At 46.8% G+C, this 23,868-nt stretch overlaps 1 protein-coding gene across 1 annotated transcript in view; it reads left to right on the top strand.

Moving 5' to 3' along the window:
• TG (thyroglobulin) overlaps window positions 1–23,868 on the top strand; it is a 249,643-nt gene that overhangs the window by 40,927 nt on the left and 184,848 nt on the right. Inside the window, exons 20-25 of the mRNA XM_036890501.2 lie at window positions 52–276; window positions 6,389–6,538; window positions 10,822–10,992; window positions 15,572–15,688; window positions 16,193–16,308; window positions 19,284–19,386. Of these exons, the coding sequence (XP_036746396.2) occupies window positions 52–276; window positions 6,389–6,538; window positions 10,822–10,992; window positions 15,572–15,688; window positions 16,193–16,308; window positions 19,284–19,386 (882 nt within the window). The remainder of the gene's footprint in view (window positions 1–51; window positions 277–6,388; window positions 6,539–10,821; window positions 10,993–15,571; window positions 15,689–16,192; window positions 16,309–19,283; window positions 19,387–23,868) is intronic.

Raw genomic sequence — 23,868 nt, 5'->3', positions numbered from 1 at the left:
TTGCAGAAAGAACAAAGAGATGACATTCCTGTTTCATCCTGTGTCTTACAGAGGAGGCCTTAGTGGGCAAAGAGCTCATTGGACGCTTCATAGAGCTGATCCAAAGTGGACTGTTCCAACTTCATCTGGATTCTAAGACGTTCCCAGCGGACACCTCCATCAGCTTCCTTCAAGGGGATAGCTTTGGCACCTCTCCTAGGACATGGTTTGGGTGCTTGGAAGGATTCCACCGAGTGTCAACCACCAGCAATGCCAGTCAGGACCCACTGGGCTGTGGTAGGTCCCCCCCACCCCAAGCTGAATAATAATCACTGCTATTATTCAGCCACGTGAGGCTGTGGGAAGGGCCACCAGGGCTCTGGGAGAAGTCGCTGCATGCAGATGGAGTGGAGAATTGTTCATCCTCTGTGTGTGGGCATGTTGTCACCATCCGCTGGGTAGCTGCTGAAACCAGAGTCACAGATGACATGAGGAAGGGGAAATGATGTTTGAAGTCACCCTTCTGCTTAGTTCTTGACAAGCCTGGGCTCTGCGACCTGGCTTTGTGAAGAAGGCTGATGTCCACCTGTGTGCTCCATGTCCCTTCTTGGCCAGATTACGGCAATATGGTACTCTCCACCCCCCCCCACGGCCACTGATCAGCCCAGGGCTTTCCCACTTGGGAGAAGGGGGTCCCGGTGGAGGGTTACTGGGGCCGCTCTTGCCCTTACACGTATGTAGGGCTGGAAGTCATTTTCACTGGAATGCAGCTGCAAATTCCTTGAGTGGAGGCTGTTTCCTGTAGCTACTGTAACAAGTGACCGCAAGCGTAGTGGCTTAAAACAGCAGGCATTTATTATCTTACAGTACTGTAGGTCTGAATTCCTACACGGTCTCACTGCTAAAACCAAGGTGTCGGCAGGCCTGCATTCCTGCCAGAGGCCGTAGGAGGGACTCTGTGTCCTTGACTTTTCCAGCTTCTAGATATTGCTCACATTTCTTGGCTTGTGGCTTCCTTCCTTCATCTTCAAAGCTAGCAATGTTGTAGCTCTCTCTGAACAGCCTTCCATGGTCACGGCTCCCTTGGGCTCTGTCTTCACTTCTAAGGCCCCTTATGATGATACATGGCTGGACACCCCAGAACACTCACTCTCTTTACCTTCAGGTCAGTTGATTAGCCACCTTAATTCCACCTGCAACCCTAGTTCCCCTTTGCCATGTAACCAAACATATTTATGGCCTCCAGGCATCAGGACATGGATGTCTTAGGGGCCATTGTTCTCTCTGCTACCAAAGCTTCCAGGGTCTCATGATGAGAAGTCTTCCTCCCATGCGGCATGGGACAGAGAGGCATTTTTATAGAGCTGAAAACAGAAAAGATGTTTCTTGGTTATTTGTTTTTCCATTATTTATATTGGTTGAAACACAAAAACTACATGGCCTTTCCTTTTATGAAATCCATGCCAAGTTCTAAACTCCATGGTAAATTTAAGATGCAGCTAAATCTTAACACAGAAGCCAGAAACGTGACCACTTCCCACTAACATTTATAGAGGATTTTGCAGTTTATGGTGCACTGTTACAAATATTTACCTCTCATAATAGCCCCCGGTGGCAGGTTGCATGACAGATGAAGAGCTGAGGCTCAGATGAATTGAGATCATGCAACCGTAGTGCCCAGAGCAGAGCTGTCTCAAAGGAGGGCCTCAGGTTCATGAAACCAATTATCCGTGGGTGAGTAACCCTGGGGCCTCTGGGACCAGAGCTCATGATCTCTCCTCCTCATCAAAGCTGCCCAAACAAAGAGGACGAGAAATGGGAGGAAGAGTGGATGGTGTCACCCGCCAGGGTAGGTGAGACAGGGTCACAGCAATGACGGTGTTCAGAACACCCACCGCTGCGAGGAGCTTTGGACACAACTGACAAAGGCTGATTTTAGTAGTTGTGTGTGTGTGTGTTGGGAGGAATGAGGACCAGTAGCCCCCATTTTGGGTCCCCCCAGGTCATGCTGATAAAGCGGGTCTGGGAGGCTCACTGACCTCAGGTACACCCCTGGAGCGTGAGGCCAAGAGGTGGAGAGACAGGAGGGAGAGATGCATACTAATCGAAAGGCAGGACACGGACCTGTACTAACTCTGGGCCTTAAAGCAGGTCCCATTTCCTCTCAGGCGCCATTTCCTACCCATAAAAGGCAGGTCTGGAAATCTGATCTCCTGTTTCCTTCTGAGGAACCCGATTGGTTATTAGATTGTTATGTCCCATCTACCAGGATGGGTAGCCCAGCTCAACTGGGAGGTGGGGAAGCGAGCTAGGAGCACAGGCAGTCTTGCCTACAGGGTGTCAACCAGTGTGCAGGGAATCAGAACCTGGCTTCAGGATGACAGGGCTTCAGAGGGAGTCTGGCCGTCTGGGGAAGGGGTTGAGTGAAAGGTTTCGCTCCAGCTGCACCTGCTCCAGAACAGGAGTTGGCAACTTTGTGAAAAGGGTGGGGACAAGTGATTTAGACTTTGCAGACTGCAGTTTTTGTCATAATGACTTAGCTCACCTATTGCAGAGAGAGAAACTTGGCTGTGTTCCAATAAAACTACATTTGCCAAAATACAGGTGGGTTGAATTTGACCCATGGGCTATAGTTTTCAATCCTAGCTCTAGAAAAATCTACATTTGGTTTCAACTGCTGCAGCTTTCTTTTTCATGGACTCCAAAGGAGTTGTCTGCCCACCACACCATTTATCCCTGCTTCCTTACTCCAAGTGGTCAGGCGGGTCCAGAATGGAATTCACGAAGTGCCACCCAATGCCGGGGACTTTTCCCAGTGTCAGCGGTAATACCTATTTATTACTGAGTTTCTGAAATGTGCTGGGCCTTACCAGCATTCCTTTGGTCCAGAGGCAGGTATTATTAACCCACCGTATGGATGAGGCCACCAGGGCATTCAGTGAAGTGTTAGGAAACTGCTCTTTGAAGTCAGGTGGACCTGGGCTCAAGTCTGGCTCTAACACCTTCTAATCGTGGGCTTTTGGAACATTGCTCGTCCCCACTAGGCATAATCTAAAAAATAGTGATGATAATACCTATTTCATGGGAGCTGTGGTTTGGATATTATAATATAGTCAATACATAGCACATCCCTTCACACACAGTAAACTCTCAACAAATGGTCTTGTTGTTAATTGTCCATGCTGAGATTTAAACTCAGCTCTTTGGGTTCCAAATTCTCTGCTCTGTTCTCTGCATCACATGTCTCCCATCCCAGTAAGGGGGTTCTTAGTGAATTCACGCCCTCGGATTCTTGCATCTGTTCTTATCAGCTTTTTTCCTTCTGGAGCACATCTGGAACATAGCTGTGAGGCTACAAGCAGAGCATTGTCCTGTGGAAATGGAGCAGGTGTCATCTCAGGGGGCTAGTCTGGACATGGCCTCGGGGGGGGCAGTGACTTGGGGGGTACTGGTGGGAATATCCACCTCCCACGACTCATGTAGGATGGCATCCTTCATCCAGGAAATGGATCCTGTGGGGCAGGGTTGGGCAGAGGCTTTGTTTGCAGCTCTGATCGGGACATTTATGCTCACGCTCTTGCCTGCAGGCCAGCCGCATGGCTTCACCCCAGACTGCATCTGGGTGACCTCACACCAGGTCGGTCCACTAAGGAGAAGCCTGGAGAAACTGTCTGAATTCTTTTCCATCTGGACAACATTAACTACCACTCTTTCTCTACAAGTTCTTATTACAGAGCTACTTCTCTATGATTTTTTCCAAATAATATAGTATGTCTGTTTCCTCCCTCCTTCCCTTCCTCCTGCCTTTCCTTCTTCCCTCTCTTCCTTCATTCTTCCCATCTATGCATCCATCCATCCATCTTTCCATCCATTCATCCATCCAAACTTTCAAACTATAATGATGTGTCACCTAACAGGATACATACTCAGGGAAGCAAAAGTCATAGTCCCATTTTCAAGGAACTCAGTCTAGCTGGGGAGGAGAAGGTGAGCAGACACCTGATAGCTGTGAAAAGCCTTGTACGCTCCACCCAGGGCAGTCAGGGAAGGCTTGCTGGGATAGCTAAAGCTGGCATGAAGTCCTGAAAGCAGAGTCAGAATTGCCCCTCAGATAAGAGCAGACGAGAAGTGATGGGTGTGTGTGCATGTGTACCTGCGCTTGTGTTGAGGGTGCTAATGTGATGAGTGACTTTCCGGAAATGGAGATTAGTGCAAAGGCAGGGCGTTGTGCAATGGTGTGCTTTAAGGGGACGGGGTGCCTGGTTTATATGGGTGGAGAATGGGACGCAGGGAATGTGACAGGAGATGGGGCCAGAGAGATAGGCAGGGACACGTGGGAGAGGCCTCTGGGCACAATGAGTGCTCGGCCCACAAGGGGGAAACAGAAAGCATGTTCCTGGAGCACAGCTGAGAGGCCTGACACATGTGAAGTTGTGGCAGGACTTCGTGCCTAGCTCTGGGCTTCCTGTCCCTCCTCCTGCACCTTGGGTTTGGAGGCAGGGCACCTCATGCTGGCAGAAAACACTTTGTTTTCCTTTAGCAGTAAATTTGGAGTCACAGTATTGGGATTAAAATCCTAGAGGTGATCAACAACCTGACTCATAGAAGTAATGAAACCCTGCTCTCGGAGGGAGGATGTGATGCTCAGGGCAGACCGGAAAACTCGTCATTCTGTTTCCGAGATGTGTCTTGAGTTTCTGATTTAGTCAGAAATGCCAAGTATACATGTACACCTGACCTGAGATAGTAGTTGTTAAATCAACACTGACTTCATTCCGGCATGTCCTACGTGTTTGTGTTTGCTGCTTTGCCAAAGGAAGGTGGTTAAACTGGTGGGTGGAGAAAGGTTTCAGTTTGAAGAGACGGGGGTTCTATCACTTTGCTGCCTGCCTCTATCAACCGAGCTTGAACATTGGTTTTCTCCAGCCTAGCATGGGATTGTGAGCTAACACATGGGAATACTTGCCACTGTGCTTGGCCTATAATTCCACTTGCCTCCTGCCCTTTGCAGAAAAGCATGCTAGGGAGTCAGGCATGAATGTCCCATGGTTCAGCTTTCTCATCAGTGAAATGGGAATAAAATAGTACCTCACAGTGTGCTGTGGTCATGCCTGTAAAGAATACTGTAGAGTGCCAGGCACATAGAAGGGGCCCCCTAGAGGGGACATGTTTTCAGCGGCTACCTTCACTGGGTAACAGCTAACTTCTTCTGGAAGTTATTTGGCAAATTCTAGTGAACACAACCTTGAACTGATAACCTCCTTGTCCCACCCCCTTCTCAAAGCTGACAGAACTGGTGTGGTCAAGTTCATGCACTTCCCTCAGATCCTACCCTAGAACTCCTCTGAGACACACATCCCACCAGGGTGGGTTTCTGGTTCCCCATGTCATGTTAGAGTAAGCAAGTAAGGAAGAATTGAGAATGTCTGAATCTGAGGGTGGGACGCACTGGGAATCTGCAGTTAACAGGGGCAGCCCAGGGAGGAAAGAGGGAGACAGGTAAGGCATCCAAGGTGCAAGATGTGCAGAGGCCTAGCTCTCAGCATCACACTTGGTATGTCTGAACAGATCAGAAGCCCAGCAACCTGGCAGGGAGGCCTCCAGGAAGCCTGGGCATGGAGTGCCTCACCTTGCCGTAGTCTGAGCAAGGCCAGTCATGATTGGCCAACAGGGAGAGGCCGCATGAGTCAAGTGAGGTGGTGCTGAATTGAGAAAATAGGGCCTCAGAGAAGTCAAAGGTCTTTTAGTTATGGTGGGGAAAGGGCCTCTAGTCAGTCGGTCTAACCTCAGAATTTGTGCCCCACCCACACTGTGTTCCACCTGTCCTGAACTTTGGGAAATGTTGCTATGGCAACCTATGGCTGGACCCTCCTCTTTCATGCTGTTCTCCAACTTCATCTCATGTCATTCTCCCCTTTGTCTGTTAGGCTCTAGCTTAGTAGCTAGCCTTGTTTGGCTTTTTTCTTTCCATTCTTTGAATAATCCAAACTCATTCCTACCTCAGGATTTTGCATGTGCTGTTCCCTTTGCCTGGAATTCTCTTCTCCTGGATCTTTGCCTGGGGTACTCATTATTCAAGTCTCATCGTCACCTCTCAGAGGGGCTTTGCTTTTCAACATGCCCTCATCTCCTGCTTCATCTTACCCATATCTGACATTTTTTGTCTGACACCCTCTCGTCTTAGCAGCCCGTCAGCTCCCAGAACCCTGTCTGCTTTCTTCGCCGCCTATCCTGACTCTCAGAGCCCGACACACAGCAGGTTCTTTATGGGCATTTACTAAATGAATGAGCTCATATACTGGTTTTGGGATTTCACATACCCTGTGTGTTCTGAGGTTGTAACTGTAAAACAAGTCTTTAACTACAGAGTCTTGGTCTTTAACATCATTTCTCTGTTTATATTTTCTAGTTAAGTGTCCGGAAGGAAGCTATTTTCAGGATGAACTATGTATTCCCTGTCCTGTTGGATTCTACCAAGAACAGGCAGGTAGCTTGTCCTGCGTCCCTTGTCCTGTGGGCAGGACCACCATTTCCATGGGAGCTTTCAGCCGGACTCACTGTAAGTTCTGCAGGGTCCTTCTTTGAAAGAGAAACTCCAAGTGCAATGGGGACACAGCAGGGTGCTCAACCTCAGCATTACTGAGATTTGGGGCCAGATAATTCTTCATTTGGGGGCTGCCCCGTGCATGGAAGGATGTGTATTTAGCAGCATCTCTGGCCCTTACCTATTCAATGCCAAGAGCAACAACCCCCACACCAAGTGTGACGACCACACATACCTCCAGATACGGTCAAGTGTCTCTTGCATGGGGAGCAAAATTGCCCACCATTGAGAACCACTGGGAACACAGCACAATAATCAAAGGGGCACCAAATTTAAATGCCTGTACACTGCCAGGATACAAGCGAGGCATTTTACCTGTGTTGTCTCATTGTGTCCTCCCAACTCCCTTTCTAGGTAAATATTATTAGCCCACCTTCTACGGAGAAGAAGGCTAAAGCTCAGAGAAGTAATTTAGCCAAAGTCCCCTAGCCAGTAAGTGACATGGTTCACCTTTGATCTCAGTATTGTCTGATTCTGAAACTTCTGATTTTTGTAAGTCAACCTTATCAGATTGAGAAGTGGAAGATATTTTCCACCTACAGTCATTACCACTGTGTAGCTTATATTCCATTTCTGGCCCTAAAAATTTTTCAGGACTGTGTGTACGTGTGGCCTTCCCATATGTCATGTGATTTCATTTGGCCTATTTAATAGTCACCTGGGTATTGCTGGGTTTTTCCTAGCAAGGGCTCATAATGTGCCTTATTATGCATCTTTTTATGTTAGTCTGAAATTGTGTCAATATGAGGCAAACTGTCATTACTTAAAATCTGAATAGTTTTTAGAGTTTTAAAATAACTAGTCAAAAGAAACCAAATCCCATTCTCAGATGAGGGCAGTGTCCTTATGGGTGCAGTGGTAATAAGATGATAATTCCAATGTTCCTGGTAACTAAGAAAATAAGAGGGATTTTACAAGCCAGAAGTTTCACATTCCTGCAGGGGAAGCTGTCCACCAGGAATTCAGTGTGTTCCTGACAGCATGGCGTCACCCTCAGTTTGCACACATTGACTCCAGTCACCGTGGTTTGAGGTGACTTGGCGTGCCGTCTCAGTGCCAGAGGAATGCTCCTGTAAAAGGGAATCCATGTAATGTACTGATCCTTGTGTATGGAGGGACTGCGGCAGACGTGGCAGGGCACAGAGGAAGAGGCTGAGGCTTGGCACCAACCAGGCCCAGTTTGACCTGCACTTCCTCCTACTGGCACTGTGACCTAGGCCAGGCCGCCTTCCGTTTCTGAATGTCAGCTTTCTCACCAATTAGTTGGAGCTAACCATACCTTACTAATAGGATCATTATAAAGCCTATCTTAGTCAATTTGGGCTGCTATATACAAATTGCCATAGAGTAGGTGGCTTCAACAATGAATGTTTATTCCCCATGGTTCTAGAGGCTGGAAGTCCAAGGTCAGGGTGCCAGTATGGTCAGGTCCTTGGTGGGGGCCTTCTTCCTGGTTATATCCTCATGTGGCCCTTCCCCAGTATGTGCATCCAGAGCAAGAGATTTACTGCGTCTTCTCCTTTTTATAAGGGCGGTAGTCCCATCGTGGGGATTCCACCCCCATGACATCACCTAACCCTAATCACCTCCCAAAGACCTCACCTCCACACACCATCACATCAGGGCGAGGCGTTAACCTATGGATTTGGGAGAGACAGAGACATTCAGACCATAGCAAAAAATCCATAAGATGATTAAAGTGAACAATAAGTATTCATCCTTACCCCACTTTGGGGGTGAGCTTTGATTGCATTTCCATGTGATGGTGGAGGGCTGTCTCATCATTACCACTCTCCCAGACATCTTCCATGAGTAGCAGAATAGATTTCAGTGAATGGGTCTCCAGGGTCAGTGGTGGAGTCTATGCTAAGGCTATGTTTATGTCTAAGAACTTCTCTGTGACTCACTAACTCCACCATTCTGCCTTGTGTTACCTGGCCTGTGTTCTTAGATGGAATCATATTAAAGAGAAGCATAGAGCAGGAGAGCTGCTAAGTTTTAAGTGATGTTAAATGATTCTAATATTTCCTTGGCTTCATTTTGGTGTTAGGATTGCTTTTAGAATCTCAATTCCTCTGCATTGTTGAAGGCTATGTTACAGTTTTCACTTACAAATACTTTTCTCCTTTATATTCTAACCTTGCAGGTCCATCAGATGATTTTTGAGGTGTTGTTGATAACTGAGTAGCTATTTATTTATTTGTTTATTGATGTTCTAATTCATGTATAGTATGTATGGCATGCAAAATATTTTATTTAAGAAGTAGCCTTTTTAATCTCTCCACAAGAAAGTTGTTATTAATCAATGGTTAGTCACATAACAAATAGTCCTGAAATATAGAAAATATGATGTTCTCTGGGCTGCCATAACAGAAAATCTTTTATCTACTTCCCAGCCTTGGGAAACCAAGTCAAGGTATTCCCTTTATATATCATTCATCAGAAATTTATTGAGCCAGTAAACTTGTGCCAAGTGTATATTGGATATGTAAGTAAAGGTAAATTCCCTGTCCTGAAGGAGTTTAGATCTGATAGAAAAAGAAGAAGTGTAAGCATATAACTATAATGTAGTGTACTTAATAATAGGGTGGGGAGTGTATGTTAGATCTTGTGATAGCAGCTAGCACTGGGTGCTGAGAGATGACTGGGGATTAGCCAGGCACTGGGCAGAGAAAGGAAATAGCTTGAACACAGGAATAGGTATTCATCTATGAATTCAACTAGTGCTTATTGATTGGGTGTATTATTTTTGGGTTTTTGGACCCAATCCCAATGAGGGGGGCCTTCCCCAACATGAATAGCAAGTTATTCTCAGACAACAGCAGGACTTTGGAGACTTCAACTCAGTTCTAACACTACTCAGAGACAGCTTCAGATCCCACAAGTCGAGGGCTCAGTCCTATAGGAATACTCACTGCCCAGCCCCTTCCCATTTCAGACCTTGTCCAAAGCCCAGCTGACAAGCTACAAATTGGAGACTCCAACAACCTCCTCCAACTCGGGATGCCAATCACAAGTCCAGCGTATCACCTGTACTTTGGCCTGACTGGCTATAAATCAAAAGTGTCCACTACCCCCTCCTCTGGTTTGATTACTTTGCCAGAGAGGCTCCCAGAAGTCAGAGAAACATTTCACTCACTAGGCCACCCATTTATTATAAAAGGTAAAAACTCAGGAACAGGCAGTTGTAGGAGAGGCACAGGGCAAGTTGTGAGGAAACGGCCCTGCTTCCATGCCCTCTCCAGGCACGCCACTCTCTACACATTTCCATGTGTTCACTACCAGGAAGTTCTCTGAACCTCGTGCTTTTGGGGTTTTATGGAGACTTCATTACACAGGTGTGGCTGATTTAATCATTGGTTGTTGGCGATTGATTCAACCTCCATCCCCTCTTCCCTCCAGGGAGATCAGTGGAGAGGCTCAAAGTTCCCACCTTCTAATCACATGGTGAGGTCCCCTGGCAATCAGCCCCCATCTTTTGGTCCCACCCAGAAGCCACATCATTAATGTAACAAAGACACCTTTATGGCTTTCTTCGCTTAGGAAATTCCAGAAGTTTTAGGAGCACTGAGCCAGAATGGGGACCAAAACCAATTGTATATTTTTATTCTAAATCACGATATCACAGTGGGGGAGCCTGTATATTGGTCAGACACCAAGAAGGCACTGGGCTACAAGAAGGAGCAAAACCAGATTCTGCCTGCTTGGAGCTTCTACTGAGTGGGAGGCACAGCTGTCAACCATTCATTCATTCACACCGACAAACGGAAAACTTATCTGTGCTCCATGCCTCCAGGTGTGGGTTTATAGGAGCATGTGTAACACTCAGACAGATGTTAGGGGTTTGGGGGTCTTCCCTGAGGAAGAGTGCCGATTGGGTTGACAGTTGATGAGCTTTGAAGAGCTAAGCTACTGAAGACAGGATGAGCTGTGGCCAGGGGGGCAGAGCGCTCAGCGCCCACAGCAAAGAAGGCGCAGGTTGCGGTGCCCTGGACGGGGCGCACAGGCACATGTGCAACTGGGTGGGTGGGACCAGATCCGGGGTCTCCTTGCCCAGGGTGTGCAGACATGGTCCTCCTCCTTTGGTCAGTTGAGGCGCACTGTCTGTGTATTAAGATGGAGAGTGTCTAGTCAGACGTGTGACTCGGACGCCTGAACAAAGCCTGGGAGGCTGGGTGGCCAGAGGGGAGGGTCACAGGGGCTCGGTGGTGACCGTGGTGTCCATCTTGTTGTTCCAGGTGTCACGGACTGTCAGAGGAATGAGGCGGGCCTTCAGTGTGACCAGGACGGCCAGTACCGAGCCAGCCAGAGGGCTGCAGGCAGTGGGAAGGCCTTCTGTGTGGACGGCACGGGGCGGAGGCTGCTGTGGTCGGAGACAGAGGCCCTGCTGACCGACTCCGAGTGTCTGAGTACGTGCTGGTGGTCATATGAGCCTCTAATCAAGGGCCTTCTAGAAGGGGAAACGCCTGGGGCATGCATTTGTCCCCAGCCTTTTATTCTGAAAGATTTTAATCTACATAGGAGTTGAAGGAATAGTAAGGTGAACAATACCTGTTATCTGTATTCAAAAACTGTTAGTATTTTGCTCTTTTTAATCATTGGAAAATAATTATCAGACATCATGAAACCTCACCTCTAAATACTAAAGTATTCATGAGAAATGAATTTGAAACAAAACTAACCTGTTGAAGTTTCCCTTCTTGTAGGCACCTTCCCTCAGAGAAGCTGGTGGGCATTTCTCCCTCAGTGGGATGTTGTGCAAAGACTTGAATGTTAGTCCTGGTTCCATAACGTTCTTGCTGGGCAACCCACAGCAAATTGCTCACATTCTCTGATCCTCAGTACCCCCAGGCCACCTGCCTGCCCCCTGAGACACTCTGAGGGTCAACATCTTCCTATGAAGATGGCAAACAGTTATTGGGCACTATCGTCTGCCAGGCACAGCTCCTCAGTAACAGAATGGGTGGGAAGGTTCCTGGTGAACCTGCAAATGTCTTACAATAATAGGTGCAATGGGAGTGGGGACAGAATTAGTTAATCTCAAAAGGTGTCCTTTCCTGGCTGTGAAGTCTTGAGCAAGTCACTTACCTTCAGCATTTTCCTCATCTGTAAAATGGGGATGCTAAGGCCTACCTTGTAGGGGAGCTGAGTGTGTTAGCAATGATGTGCCTGACAGGGATAACAAATATTTCAGGATGAGTGGAGGACTCGGTACTACTTGTTGCCTGGTTTCCTCATCTACTAAACAGGAGCAGGCTAAGACAATCTGCAAGGCCTTTTAATTCTGGTCTCTACATCTTCAGGATCCGGCTCTACCTTTCCATGGAGGATCCTTCCTGCCAGCGGTCCTAACTCAGGCTTACCTTCACATACTTGATGACCCAGAGCAAGCCCTGGCTGCCAGTCTCTTAGATTTCTGTGTAAGAGGGTCTGATATGCGCGGGCTTACTATGGGCCAGGCCTCCTGCCAGGCATTTTATATAGACTATCATGTTAAGATGTCACAGTAGTTCTAAGGGATAAATATTATGATCCCCAATAACTTAGCTGAGGAAACTGAGGCAAAGAGTATTTAAGTGGTTTGTTTTCATCTCATGGTCAGGATATAATATACCTAGAATGTGAACTATTGTATGTCTGACTTCCAAGCCCATTCTTTCCATATCATGAATTTGTCTACCTAGATTTGTCTGCTTCCTCATTAGACACACACCTGTACCCACACATGCACACTTGCACACACATATAACATGCACACTCCCACTTGCCCATAGCCTGGCTACTCCCTAGGGAAACAGCTAATGACATAAAACACCTGAGAAAATCCAAGAGAGAAATTTTCATTTTCTATTGCTCAGAGCAATCATTTCCTTTCTTTAGCAAAGTGCTAATGAATCCTAAGGATGTGTGTGTGTGTGTGTGTGTGTGTGTGTGTGTGTGTGTGTGTGTGTGTGTGTGTCCCCATGGATAGTTGCAAATCCAAGGAAAGTTCTAATTATTTTTTCCAGTGTTCCTCCTCTTGGGCACAAATAGCCATCAGGGGAGTTATAGCTGGAAGGTGCTTTAAGTGATCAGGTCTGCAGATATTTGCTGTTCTTTACAAAGGGTGGGGAGGATGTCCTTGGGGGAAACAACTTGCCCAAGGGCACTGGTGATTCCATGGATATCTGGGATTATCACCTAAGTGCTTGCACTTAATTCCAGCCTTCTTTGCTTTGCATCCCTGTCAGTGAAGGTTGTAATACGCACTTTGTAAAGCATTTCTTGGTTTGTTCTGCACTGTGTTCCTCTAGAGCAGAAAGGAGTTTAATCCATGGCACCAGGAACATTCATGAATAACAGCTCAGCTTTGCCAACTTTAGTGATGCCTCCCTGAGGTTCTGATTTATGAGTAGCCTCCAGATTGGTTATGCAAAACTCTGAGCTTAGTTTCTCTAGATAGACAGGAGGATTTCCATGTTAAGAAGCTGGGTGCCCAGTGGGATGTCAGCATACCTCTTCTCAGAATCCACTTGACTTGCCTTTGAGAGGAACTTTCTCTTCAGGAGTAGAAGTGTAGTCTAATTTTTGAGGCTTTTGTCTTCTAGATAAGGTAGAGGGTATAGAGGTCAGCTATGTAATTCCTTAAACAGGTAAGTACCTGAGAGGAATTTGCCCTTTCTTCACCCCACTTCCACGCCGTTTGTCCAGGCCTGGTTACCACCCACATGGATTACTGCTTCCTAATTCATATTCCTGCCCCAGTCCTGCCTTCTGTCAGTGATTTCTCTGCAGTGCTTCAAAGCTAATATTCTAAAAGGCAACGCTGTTTATGCAGTACCCCTGGACCTCCTCAGGGGTTCTGCTTTGCTCTCAGGGTAAAGCGAAATGGTGTACTCCAGCTTCCCTCTGCATCCCCGCGTCATTAGACAGTATCCTCCTCTGAGGCTAGAACTGTATCTTATTTTTTAGTCCAGAGTAGTTTGTTCTTGTTTACAGATGAATGAATTGCCGTAATTATATGGGCTTCTTTGAAGCTAATGGCTAAAGGTCATCAGGCAAAGAGATTCTCCCTGAATTCCTGTGGCCAATTTTACAAGCCCCAACACTGGGTGTCCCTGCAGGGGGACCTGGCACTTAAGTTGCGACTGTGTACCAGGCGCTCTGTGTTCTTCGTTTACTCTTCACACCCAGGAAATAGGGACCCTCTAAGATTGAAACATGCCCTCGGACACAGAACTGGTGAGAGGTGGATGTACAGGACACAGAGCTGCTGAGGGGTGGTGGCATTAGGATTTGAACTGACCCCAAATCTCATGCTCTTTCTCCACTGCCCACTGCTGCCCTCTGACCTCTTCTGCAGCTACAGGGTGGGCTCCATGGTCTTCTCTATATTACTTCTGGTAAACATGTTATTTACTCACCGAGTTAGTTGTTTGCTCACTGACCTCGGCCAGTTGAAATCCTTCAAGTTCATCTTCCCTTTAACTGTGGATCCAGTTTTCTAATTCTGGTCTTTGTAACCCATGCCAAAGACTTCATAAACCAGACTGAGTACCCAGAGGTAGATGCTTACCATTGGAGCTACACCATCTTCGTGATCCTCTCTCCAGGTTTCCTGGTGTTGTGATGATTGCGGTAGTCATCCATCCATCCACCCAATAAACAGGAAACTAGCATCTGTCACTATCCTCACTAGTGGAGGTTCATATATTCTCAGTACTGCATTTTCAGCCTCTGGGAAGACTTTAATTAGGAACAGAAAGACATCTCATTTTATTTAGTCTCCTAGAATGTTGTCAGCTTCTTGTCTTCACCAATCAAACCTTAGGGGCAAAGGGCTGAATTTAGCATGGTGTTCGCTGGACTAGAGCCTGCAGTCTCTACAAACAAGATGCCAAGGAATATAAAATAACAAAGGGAGAGATGAGAGCAGAAGGGCTGAATCTATCAGGCTGGGCATGTGAACTTGGCAACTTCAGTGATCAATTAGAATTTTTTTTCTCTATCAAAATTTATGAAGGTGTACAGCATGTCACTTTGTCACATTAACACTCCTTTCTCCACCTCCAGCCCATAAGTAATAAACTTTTTTTCTGCAGTTATTATGAAAGCTGCGAAATATTGCTTTGGATAGTCTTGAATTTACTGACATGATAAAAATCAATTTAGACACAAGTTTCTTTTATAAAGCAATAGATGTGTATGAGAATAAGGACTTACATTGCTTGTTTATCATTATGTCTGCAAAAAACGAATACTCATATACTTTGGGGCTTGTTTTTTGATAGTTACCTGCAAAATACTGACCTTTGGGCATTTTTGCCTTATAAATTGAGTCTCTTTCTTTGAAAGTTATCCACAATGCTTATTACTTGAAGAATGAGTTCCAAGTCTCACAGCCTTGAGAAATTATATTGGTTTCTTCTCCCATGTCTAGTTCCATGAGCATGTAACTGTGTTATTCCTACCAGATAAGAGCTCAGGTGTGTTCATGGTGGCAAGAAAAATAGATGCTAATATATCACTTAAAGAGCATCATAAAAATGCCTGAGTCACAAGACACATGTTCAGATTTACACGAACCCCATAATGTGCACATTATCTTTTTAAAATACCTCTTTCTAGAAGGAAGTGAAGTTGTCCTATGGAAAGAAAATTTTCAATAAAATAATTATAAACTATAATCAGCACCCAAGATAAGGACAGGGACATACAAGTTTAACTAGGAAATGAATATCAGTGGTAAGGACTAACATAATATTAAATTTTCTCCTTACTTTGTGACAATGAGGTAGAAAAAGAAGACATGGTAAGTCATAGCTCTCTGCATTAGATGTGAGGCAGTGTGCTGGAACTGCCTGAAAAGGGAATTTCTCTCCTTGGGACATTTGTGTGACCAAGGCTGCAAGTGGGAAGTGATTCCTTGACATAGCACTCTTTCGGGCTTTTCCACAAATGCCCTCTACCTTTCAGAGTCAAATTTCATGGAATCTGCTTTTCTTTCAGTGATACAGAAATTCGAGAAGGCTCCAGAATCGAAGGTGGTCTTCAATGCCAACGTTGCTGTGGTGGTCAGGTCCAAAGTCCCTGGTAACGAGTCTCCGCTCATGCAGTGCTTGGCAGGTAAGAGGTGGTGGGGAGATGGTGAGCAGTATAGAAACACGCACTCCCGATCCTGGAAAGACAAATCCAATAAAGCCGTGAAAACTACCATGAAAAAGATGTACTTGCAAAGGATTCCTCAGATGTATGTTCAACTCCTAATTTCACTTCCACATGTATGGTGCATCTACTGTATGCCAAGAATAATGCTATGCTAGATGTTAGGGATCAGAAATGAGGACGTTAGTTCCTAGTAGGGTTATTAGTTCCTTGTGCAGGTCAGGAGATATGTCTGCCTATAGACCCTGAGGCCAGAAAGGGGTAATAACAACTTCCATTTATTGAGCATGTATTTTTACAAGGATTATCTCACAGTCCATGTCTAGTCATTGCTGTCCATGTTACAGTTGAGTGCATTTGCAGGGTGTGTGGGTGTGTTTGAGCATATTGGGGGCCGTGATGGGGGTATGTGTCTGTCTTCAGCCTCCTTGAGAGAGGGTAGTGACTGTCCCCTGGTGTTTGCAGACTGTGCATTGGACGAGGCCTGCAGCTTCCTCACAGTGTCCACGGTGGGATCAGAAGTCTCCTGTGATTTTTATGCTTGGACAAGTGACAACTTTGCCTGCACAACTTCTGGTCAGGTGCGTTGTGGCAGCCGCGTGGTGGATCTGCCTGCTGTGCATTCTGTGTCAGACGTAACTGGGCCTGAATCCACACCAGGCTGATGAGGTGACAGAATGAGATTGTCAGTAGCTGATCCCAGGTTGCCTCCATTTCTTCAAAGTGATGAGACTTTGGGCACTTGGAACTGCAGGAGACCGGAGATGGCTGGGGATGAAGCTGACATAAGGGGTGTTTATCTCAGGAGTATTGTGTCCTGACAATAGGGACAATAGGTAGTAGGGAATTTCCATGAGAAGCACTCGTCTTCTGTTCCCAGTGGCTCACCTTGTTGGGTGGCCTGGCCACTGGAAATGACTGCATCATACAGAGCCCTCCATAGCATCTGTCCCTCTGAGTCCTGGACCATTCCTTGCCACTGTAAAAGTAAAATACAATTATGGCTTAAAAAGACAGAAGTTAAATATTAGTTAGACCCATATGAAATTGCTGTTACTTTATGTCAAAGCTGGTTGAGTATTGGCAATTTCATTGTTAGAAGAAGTTAGGACAGAAGGGCAGTGAAAACCAATTCTCCTATCTTCTTAACTCCTAACCATGTGCAGATCTCCATCTTTACTCTCCAGTTTCATATGGATACTTCCAGAAAACTTTTATGTGTTTATAAGTATCTGTTCCTTGGTTTGTTTACATGGTTGTATTTAGTGATACATATGCTTTCCTACCTTGATTTTCTGACATAATACATAACTTTCTGTATCTTAAAATGAACTTTGTTCTTTGTAATGGCAGCATGTCAATCCATTCTTTGGATACATTATTTGTCACCCATGTGAAGGATGTGGATTTGTTAGCAGTGTTGCAACATTACTCACACGCCCTTTGTCCACATACCTATGCTTGCATGTGAGCGTTTAATCATTAGGGACTGAATCCTGGGACTCAAGCCAGGGTCTGAGCTGCAGGGGCTAGAGAAGAGGCATTGGGTCTCGGATTGGATCTCAACCCTGTTACTTTGGGGCTGTTAGATCGTGTATGGGTTCCTTAACCTCAATCTCCTCATCTGTAAAGTGGAGTCTTTAACTCGAAGGCTTCTGGTGAGGAGATGAGAAGCTAACACAAGACACACAGTACACTGTCGAGAAAATGTTAGCTCTTTTTAGCTTAAAGGTTAAAGCACTTTGGGGAGGATGGCAGTGCCTTTATTCTCTTATCACTATTATGATTCTGACCAGACTTAAGATACATCATGGGAAACGGGGGCCAAGGGTGGGCAGAGGGCGGTAAGGCTTTTGGGTGGTGACACTCCGCGAGCTCTCTCTACCGTTACCACCTGGCCCGAGCGCATGGTCTGGCATTGCCCTTCTGCCATCAGACATGCAGAGCAGCTGGATTTATTTGTTATCTGAGCCTTCCAGGGGCTGCCCCTCGTCCTGGCTGGTCCGTGGTGAGGTGCTTCTTCTAACCGGACACCTCTGTCCAGACCTCCTGTGGGTCCTTCGTGGTTGAGGGGTCTGAGGTCATAGTGACCAGAGAGAGTGCTCCCTAGGCAGCTGTCAGATCATTGGGAATCTCTGACTTGAAGAAATTCTCCTTTTTCCCTAAGGGATCAGAACCAGCTTTTAGAATTAATAATAACAAAAAGAGCTGACATTTACTGAGCTCTTACTAAGCACCTGGCATTTCTCTGAGCAAATGTATTAGATTTTTGATCCTTTCATCCTCCTATATCCTGACAGCTGCTTCTTTAGTAAGTATGGAATTTAGTGTACAAGAAACACAACACTTCTTCATTAACAACAAAACAAAAAAGGAATGAACCCTACATTTGACTGCTCAGTCCATATGAGAGACGCTCTCTTAGAGGGAGTGTCGTTAAGAAGGTGGCTCTGGAGCTAGGCTGCCTGGGTTTAATTCCGAGCCCTACTACCCTACAACCCACTGGCACCACTGTATTTGAACCAGGCTTGAGGTGTGGAAGGGATTCTTTGCCAAGGTAGGAGCTCCATGCTTTGGGTTTACCCGCCTCCCCAAGGTACATTGTCAGCTGACAGTTGCCCCACCCTCACCAGGTCCTAACCGCAGGTGGGCAGGGCCTGTAGTCTAGGTCCCACAGCTCAAGTTGTCCGGTTTATAGAAATCTTTCCTTCTCAAGGGCCCTCCTTCCCTCCCCCGGCCATCATCCCTTCAGTGAGTTGAGGTTTTCTAAAAAGCAAGAAGAGTAGTTGCCTTCAAATAGCTTTGCTTTAGCCCCTGCCCCCCAAAATTCCCACAGCCAAGAAACTCAAAGTCAAGCAACTTGGAGGGTGAAGGTAATATACTGGGAAAAAAACCCAAATTGATAGAACCAGATTTACCCTTCCACACCCACACAGCAAGAGTGCTGGACATAGTCAAGAAAAGAGAACAGAAATCAGTGAGAACGGCAAGGTCCTTGGAGGCCTGATCTCCTGCCCGAGCTTTACCTCCCCTGACCCTCACTGGGTATAAGCTGTGCGCCCCCAAGGTCTTCCATGAGCTGACTCCAGCCTCTCTCTCCTCCCACCACTGCCCCTCTCATAACTGACAGCCCCCAGAACTGCTAGACCTAGTCCTCGAAACACCATAGAATTCCTTGTCTCCATTTTTGCTGTTTCCTGCTTAAAATCCCCTTTCTCTTATTTCCCCCCAATGAACTCTTACTCATACGTCAGTAACCCACCCAGTACGCTTTTTCTGGGAAACTGTTCCAGCTCCCCTTTCTCAGTAGAATGAATCACTCCCTCTTCTGTAATTACCTCTTCTCGAATTACATGTGTCTCTGCAGCCAGCATATGGGGGTTGGAATTTGCTTTGTTCATGTCATGTGCTCCAATAGATGGAGAAACTAATGAGCAGGAATCTTAGCATTTTTATCTTTGTGACTCAAGTGCCTAGCCATGGTTAGAGTTGGTAAATGTTTGTTGAATTGAATTAACTATCACAGGATGATGACACAGCCTCTTTCTACCTCCAGGATCAAGACATGCTGGGGAACTCGAAGGCCACTGGCTTTGGGGGTCTTAGATGCCAGGTGAAAGTGAGGAGTCAGGGCTCCCTGGATGTATACTTGAAAAAGGGTAAGTTGGTTGAACTGAGTGGCTTTGGGCCTTGGTGAAGTTGCTTCCCAGCAAGTGCACTTAGGGAGGGGCCAGAGTGCCCCCAGCGCAAGGGATTGGGGGTCTCATCCTGCAGGTGAGGGGCCATGTTGTGGAGCAGACACAGAAGCTGCAGGCAGCACCCTGCTGAGTCCAGACCGTGTGCTGCCTGCACTGGCAACCCCTGAGCTGCCCGCAGGGTGGGCATCCCTGGCAGGGGCCTGGGCTCTTAGTTCCCTGCACCTTCCCCATCTGGGCCCCCACGCAAGGAGCTTTGAGCTCCTCTCCCTTTGGTCCCCACCCTCTCTGGAAGGTGTGGAAGTTGTCGGGCCTTCTCACAGCCAGTCCAGATCCCCAAAACTTTCTTCCTCAACACCGGTACCCAGGACCTTCTCCAACTGCTTTGTGCATGCACATCACCTGGGGAGCTTGTACAAATGCAGATTTTGAATCAGTAAATTGCAGTAGGGCCAAGATTCTGCCTCTCAAATTAACCTCCCGGCATGCCCGAGCTGCTGGCCTGGACCACACTCTTGAGTAGCAAGGGTGTGTCATATGTCACAGTTAACAGCTCACTTCGCTGTACATCCTTTCACTCCATCCTCATGAATTCTTGGAAGAAGGCAAAAAAAGGGATCATGACCCCAGTTTTACAGATGAGGAAATTGAGGCTCAGAGAGATTAAGAGAGTTTCCTAAGGTCATACCATTAATACACTGGGAGCCAGATTTGAACCTACATGTGTCTGAATTTCCCCTGCATGGCTTCCTGGAGTGGGGGCAGCGAAGAAAACACTTCTTGGTGGTTGTAGCAAGTGGGGGAGAAGCAGTGAGTCTCCCAAGAACCCCACAGCCTGGAATCTCCTGCCCTGTCCTGCTGGCATACTGCCTTCTCTCCCTCCAGCCAAGAGAGGCACCGGCAGTGCAGGTCAAGCTAGGCTCCCTGTGAGCGGTACCGCCTTCGCTGGTCACTGCACACAGGCCCTCCTGCCTGCGGTGAATGGCCAGGAGGCTGGCCTGCCAACTGGGGTTGGCCCTAGCTCTGCATGCATTGGCTGTGTGACCTCACGCAAGTTCTCTGACATTCTGGACTTCCCTTTCTTCACTAGTAAAACAGGAATCACAAAGAACTGAGGAGGCTGGGAGGCTGAAATGAGGTCACACACACGATGCTTTTAGAAAAGAGTGCACATGTGGTGAATAGCAAGTGCTGATTTCTTTGATCGTTTTCCTTCTTGACAGAATGTTTCCTGATGTCCCAAGGCTAAGGCTGTGCACCAGAAGACAGCCAAGGGGGCCTGAACGAGGGTTTGGGGCTTGGAATTCAGAGTGGCAGGCATATCATTCTCTTGGGTCTGTAACTCAGGTCAGGTGGTCTGGCTCCCAGCGGCTTCAGACCTGTGTTGCAAATAGATGTCGGCTAGTGGAGACAATGCCACTGCCCAGGCATTGTCTGACCTCTGTAGCAGTCTTCAGCCCACCGCAGAGGCGAGTGTGTATGTGTGTGTGTGTGTATTTGTCTCTGGTCCTTCTTTTGCCAAATCCCTCCATCCTATTTTACAGGAGGGTTCCCCTGGGGGAATGGGGTCCGGCAGAGCTGGGCGTTCTCTGATCTATGGCCAGAGTTACTAGAATTTCTGCCCCAGTGTTTTTTATAATTATTTTTATTACCCATTTTTTAAAATACCAGAGCATAGAGATTATTTTCTAAAAAGGAAAACCAAAATGAAACAAGTAACCCCTCCTAAAAATGTTCTTTAAAACCATACTTTGGCCTTTTATCACATGTTTGAAAAATATAATTATATTTGTTTTCAGGTTTTTTTTCCCCTCATCTTCTGAAAATTTATACTTTGGGGGAAGATTGCAAGGGAAATTATGAAGCTTCCTTGCTGCCAAACTAAATTCAGGACAGAAATGTTTTGTGTTTTTTTTGTCTTGTTTTGCTTTTTTTTTAAAGCAGGAAATGCACAGACCCAGCCATTCTGGGTCCTGGCAGAGTGAAGAGGGAAGGGGGGCTGAAGTGAGCTGGATCTGGCTTCAGACTCCCACCTCCCCTCTTACTAGCTCTTCTGATCAGAAATGACTTCTTTTACTCTCTGTGAAATGGGAATAAAATATCACAGGGGAGGAGCAGAGGATATGGTTTCTGAAAATGGCACCAGTAGGCAGTCACATGCCTGACCTTGAGTGACCTGGAAGGTGGGACAGCATGGGCCAGCCTCCGGTACCTCCTTTGTCTAAGCCAGCTTAGAGTTTGTGGCCTTGAACATGGAGGTGGAGCTTTGTGATTTTTCAGAATCAAAGGTAGGCAGTATCAGAAGTTTTCTTCAAGATTGTCCAGCCCAACCTGTCATCTCACAGATGAGGTCGGTCTAGAAAGAGAAGCATCTTGCCACTCTACCAAGGTTTAACCTGGGACTCCAGGGCACAGCCTCCCTGAACTCTGAGAGATCCCTAGACCTGCTCCATTGTCTAGGACTTGACCATTGTGTGGATCAGCTCAGCACTGGCACATCCCATAAATGTTTATTGAGCACCCGTGGTATGATATGCAATAGTCAGGCACTCTGGGTGTGGAGGTGAGCAAAATAGAATCAGTGATTGATGAAGGAACTGATCAGCAATAAGGTCATTTCAGAAGTAAATAAGTGCTTTGATGAAAATGAAACAGAACACTCGTATAAAGATGGACTTGGGCTGCCTAGGACAGTCAGAGTCATAGAGACAGAAAGTAGAACGGTGGTCATGAATGGGGAACTAGTATTTGATGGGTGTAGAGTTTCAGTTTGGGATGTAGAGACAGTTCTAGAGATGGGTGGAGGTGATGGTTGCACAAGAGCGTGAAGGCATTTGATGCCATATTTAAAAATGGTTAAAATGCTAAAATGTATGTTTATTTTACACTGTTAAAAAAATGGAAAGGAAAGATGGGTATGAGCCGCCTTAGGGCAGTCAGGGAAGGAACTTCAGAGGAGGGGATGTTGGATCTGAGACCTGAGGGATGAGGAGGAGCCCACATTGCAGGGCATCAGGGCAGGCGGTCTTCTGTGCAGGGCGATGTGGAGGGTGCCACGTGGAGCTGAGACAGCCCTGCAGTGCAGAACAGCACTTTCCAATACAGTTTTCTGCTGTGAGGAGAATGTTCTACAAATCTTCACTGTCCAAATGACAGCCAGTGGCCGCATGTGGCCGCTGAGCCCTTGGCATCTGGCTGTTGCATCAGTAATTGTGACAGGCTGGAACTGATACTTGAATGGTCACACATGGCTAACGAGCACTGCATCAGACAGCAGGGAATAGCTCCAAGGACTGACTAGCTGGTGGGGGAAGCAGATACTATTTCAAGTAGCTTAATATATAGGGTGAAAATTGATAGAGCCTTTGTTATAGGCTCAAACAGAATATAACAGAAGTTGAGAGAGGAAGAGATGAATTTTAACTACAAAAATCTGGGGGATGGACCCATTAAGGTAAGTTGGGCTTTGGTGAAAGATGACAGGGGCGGCTGGCAGAGTTAGAGGCTGTCAGGCAGGAGTGGCTGAGTGACCCAACGCTTAGAGGGAGAAGATGCTGGCCTTTTGGAGGCCTCTAAAATACCTGCTGAGCGTCAGCCAAGTGCCAGGCTCATTGCTCAGCCGCTGTATGTACAGTATGCTTTCATCTGTGGGGATTACGTACTCTCACCCCCATTGTGCAGATGGGGGAGCTATGAAATTGGGAGCGTGCTTGCCAGGGGTTTGCACTCACTTCTGTCTCATCCTGAAGCGTGTGCTCTTGGATCCCACACTGTGAGCCTCTCCACTACTTCCAGGTCCACGAGTTGGCTGAGACCTGGGGAACCACTGGGCTGATGGGGGGTCAGGGTGGTGGAAAGCATGGGCTGTGGTGTCCTGCCACCCACCAGCTGTGTAAACCTAGGCAACACCACTCACTTGTTACCTCAAAGGTAAAATGGACATAAGAAGAGAACAGAAAATTTGACTATACTGATACATGTATGTGTGTGTGTGTATATATATATATCCCTGAAAAATCTCCTATTTGCAAAATGATGTTCTAAATATAACAGGGCTTATGGGAAAACTAGAGCTAGGGTCAAGCAAAATCCAAACCATGCTGTTTTTAACTAGAGGATTGATAAAAAAAAAACAATAGCAATCCTATTTAAAATGCCAGGAGAGTTTTAAAAAAGACATACTGAATTCATCACAAAGAAATGCTCAGTAAATGTAAAAGGGCAAGGCAGCTTGATGTGGGAGGGCTTAGGGGGAGGCTGAGTCTGCTGAGTTATAGAGACAAGGGCCACGTACCTGCACAGGGGAGGGAAAATTGTAGTCGTCACTTCAAAGACAGCTCTGGTGGCCAATCTGAGACAGGAGGAAGGAGCTGGGCTGATGCCCGTCATGGGTGGTCCTGAGCCTCTTGCAGCTAGCTGCATTCCGCTGTGCTTGTGTGCTCTGCA

This window comes from Manis pentadactyla, chromosome 3 (assembly GCF_030020395.1).
Source record: "Manis pentadactyla isolate mManPen7 chromosome 3, mManPen7.hap1, whole genome shotgun sequence".
Taxonomy (NCBI): domain Eukaryota; kingdom Metazoa; phylum Chordata; class Mammalia; order Pholidota; family Manidae; genus Manis; species Manis pentadactyla.
Note: the sequence above shows the minus strand (reverse complement) of the source record. Positions and strands in the feature narration are given on the sequence as shown.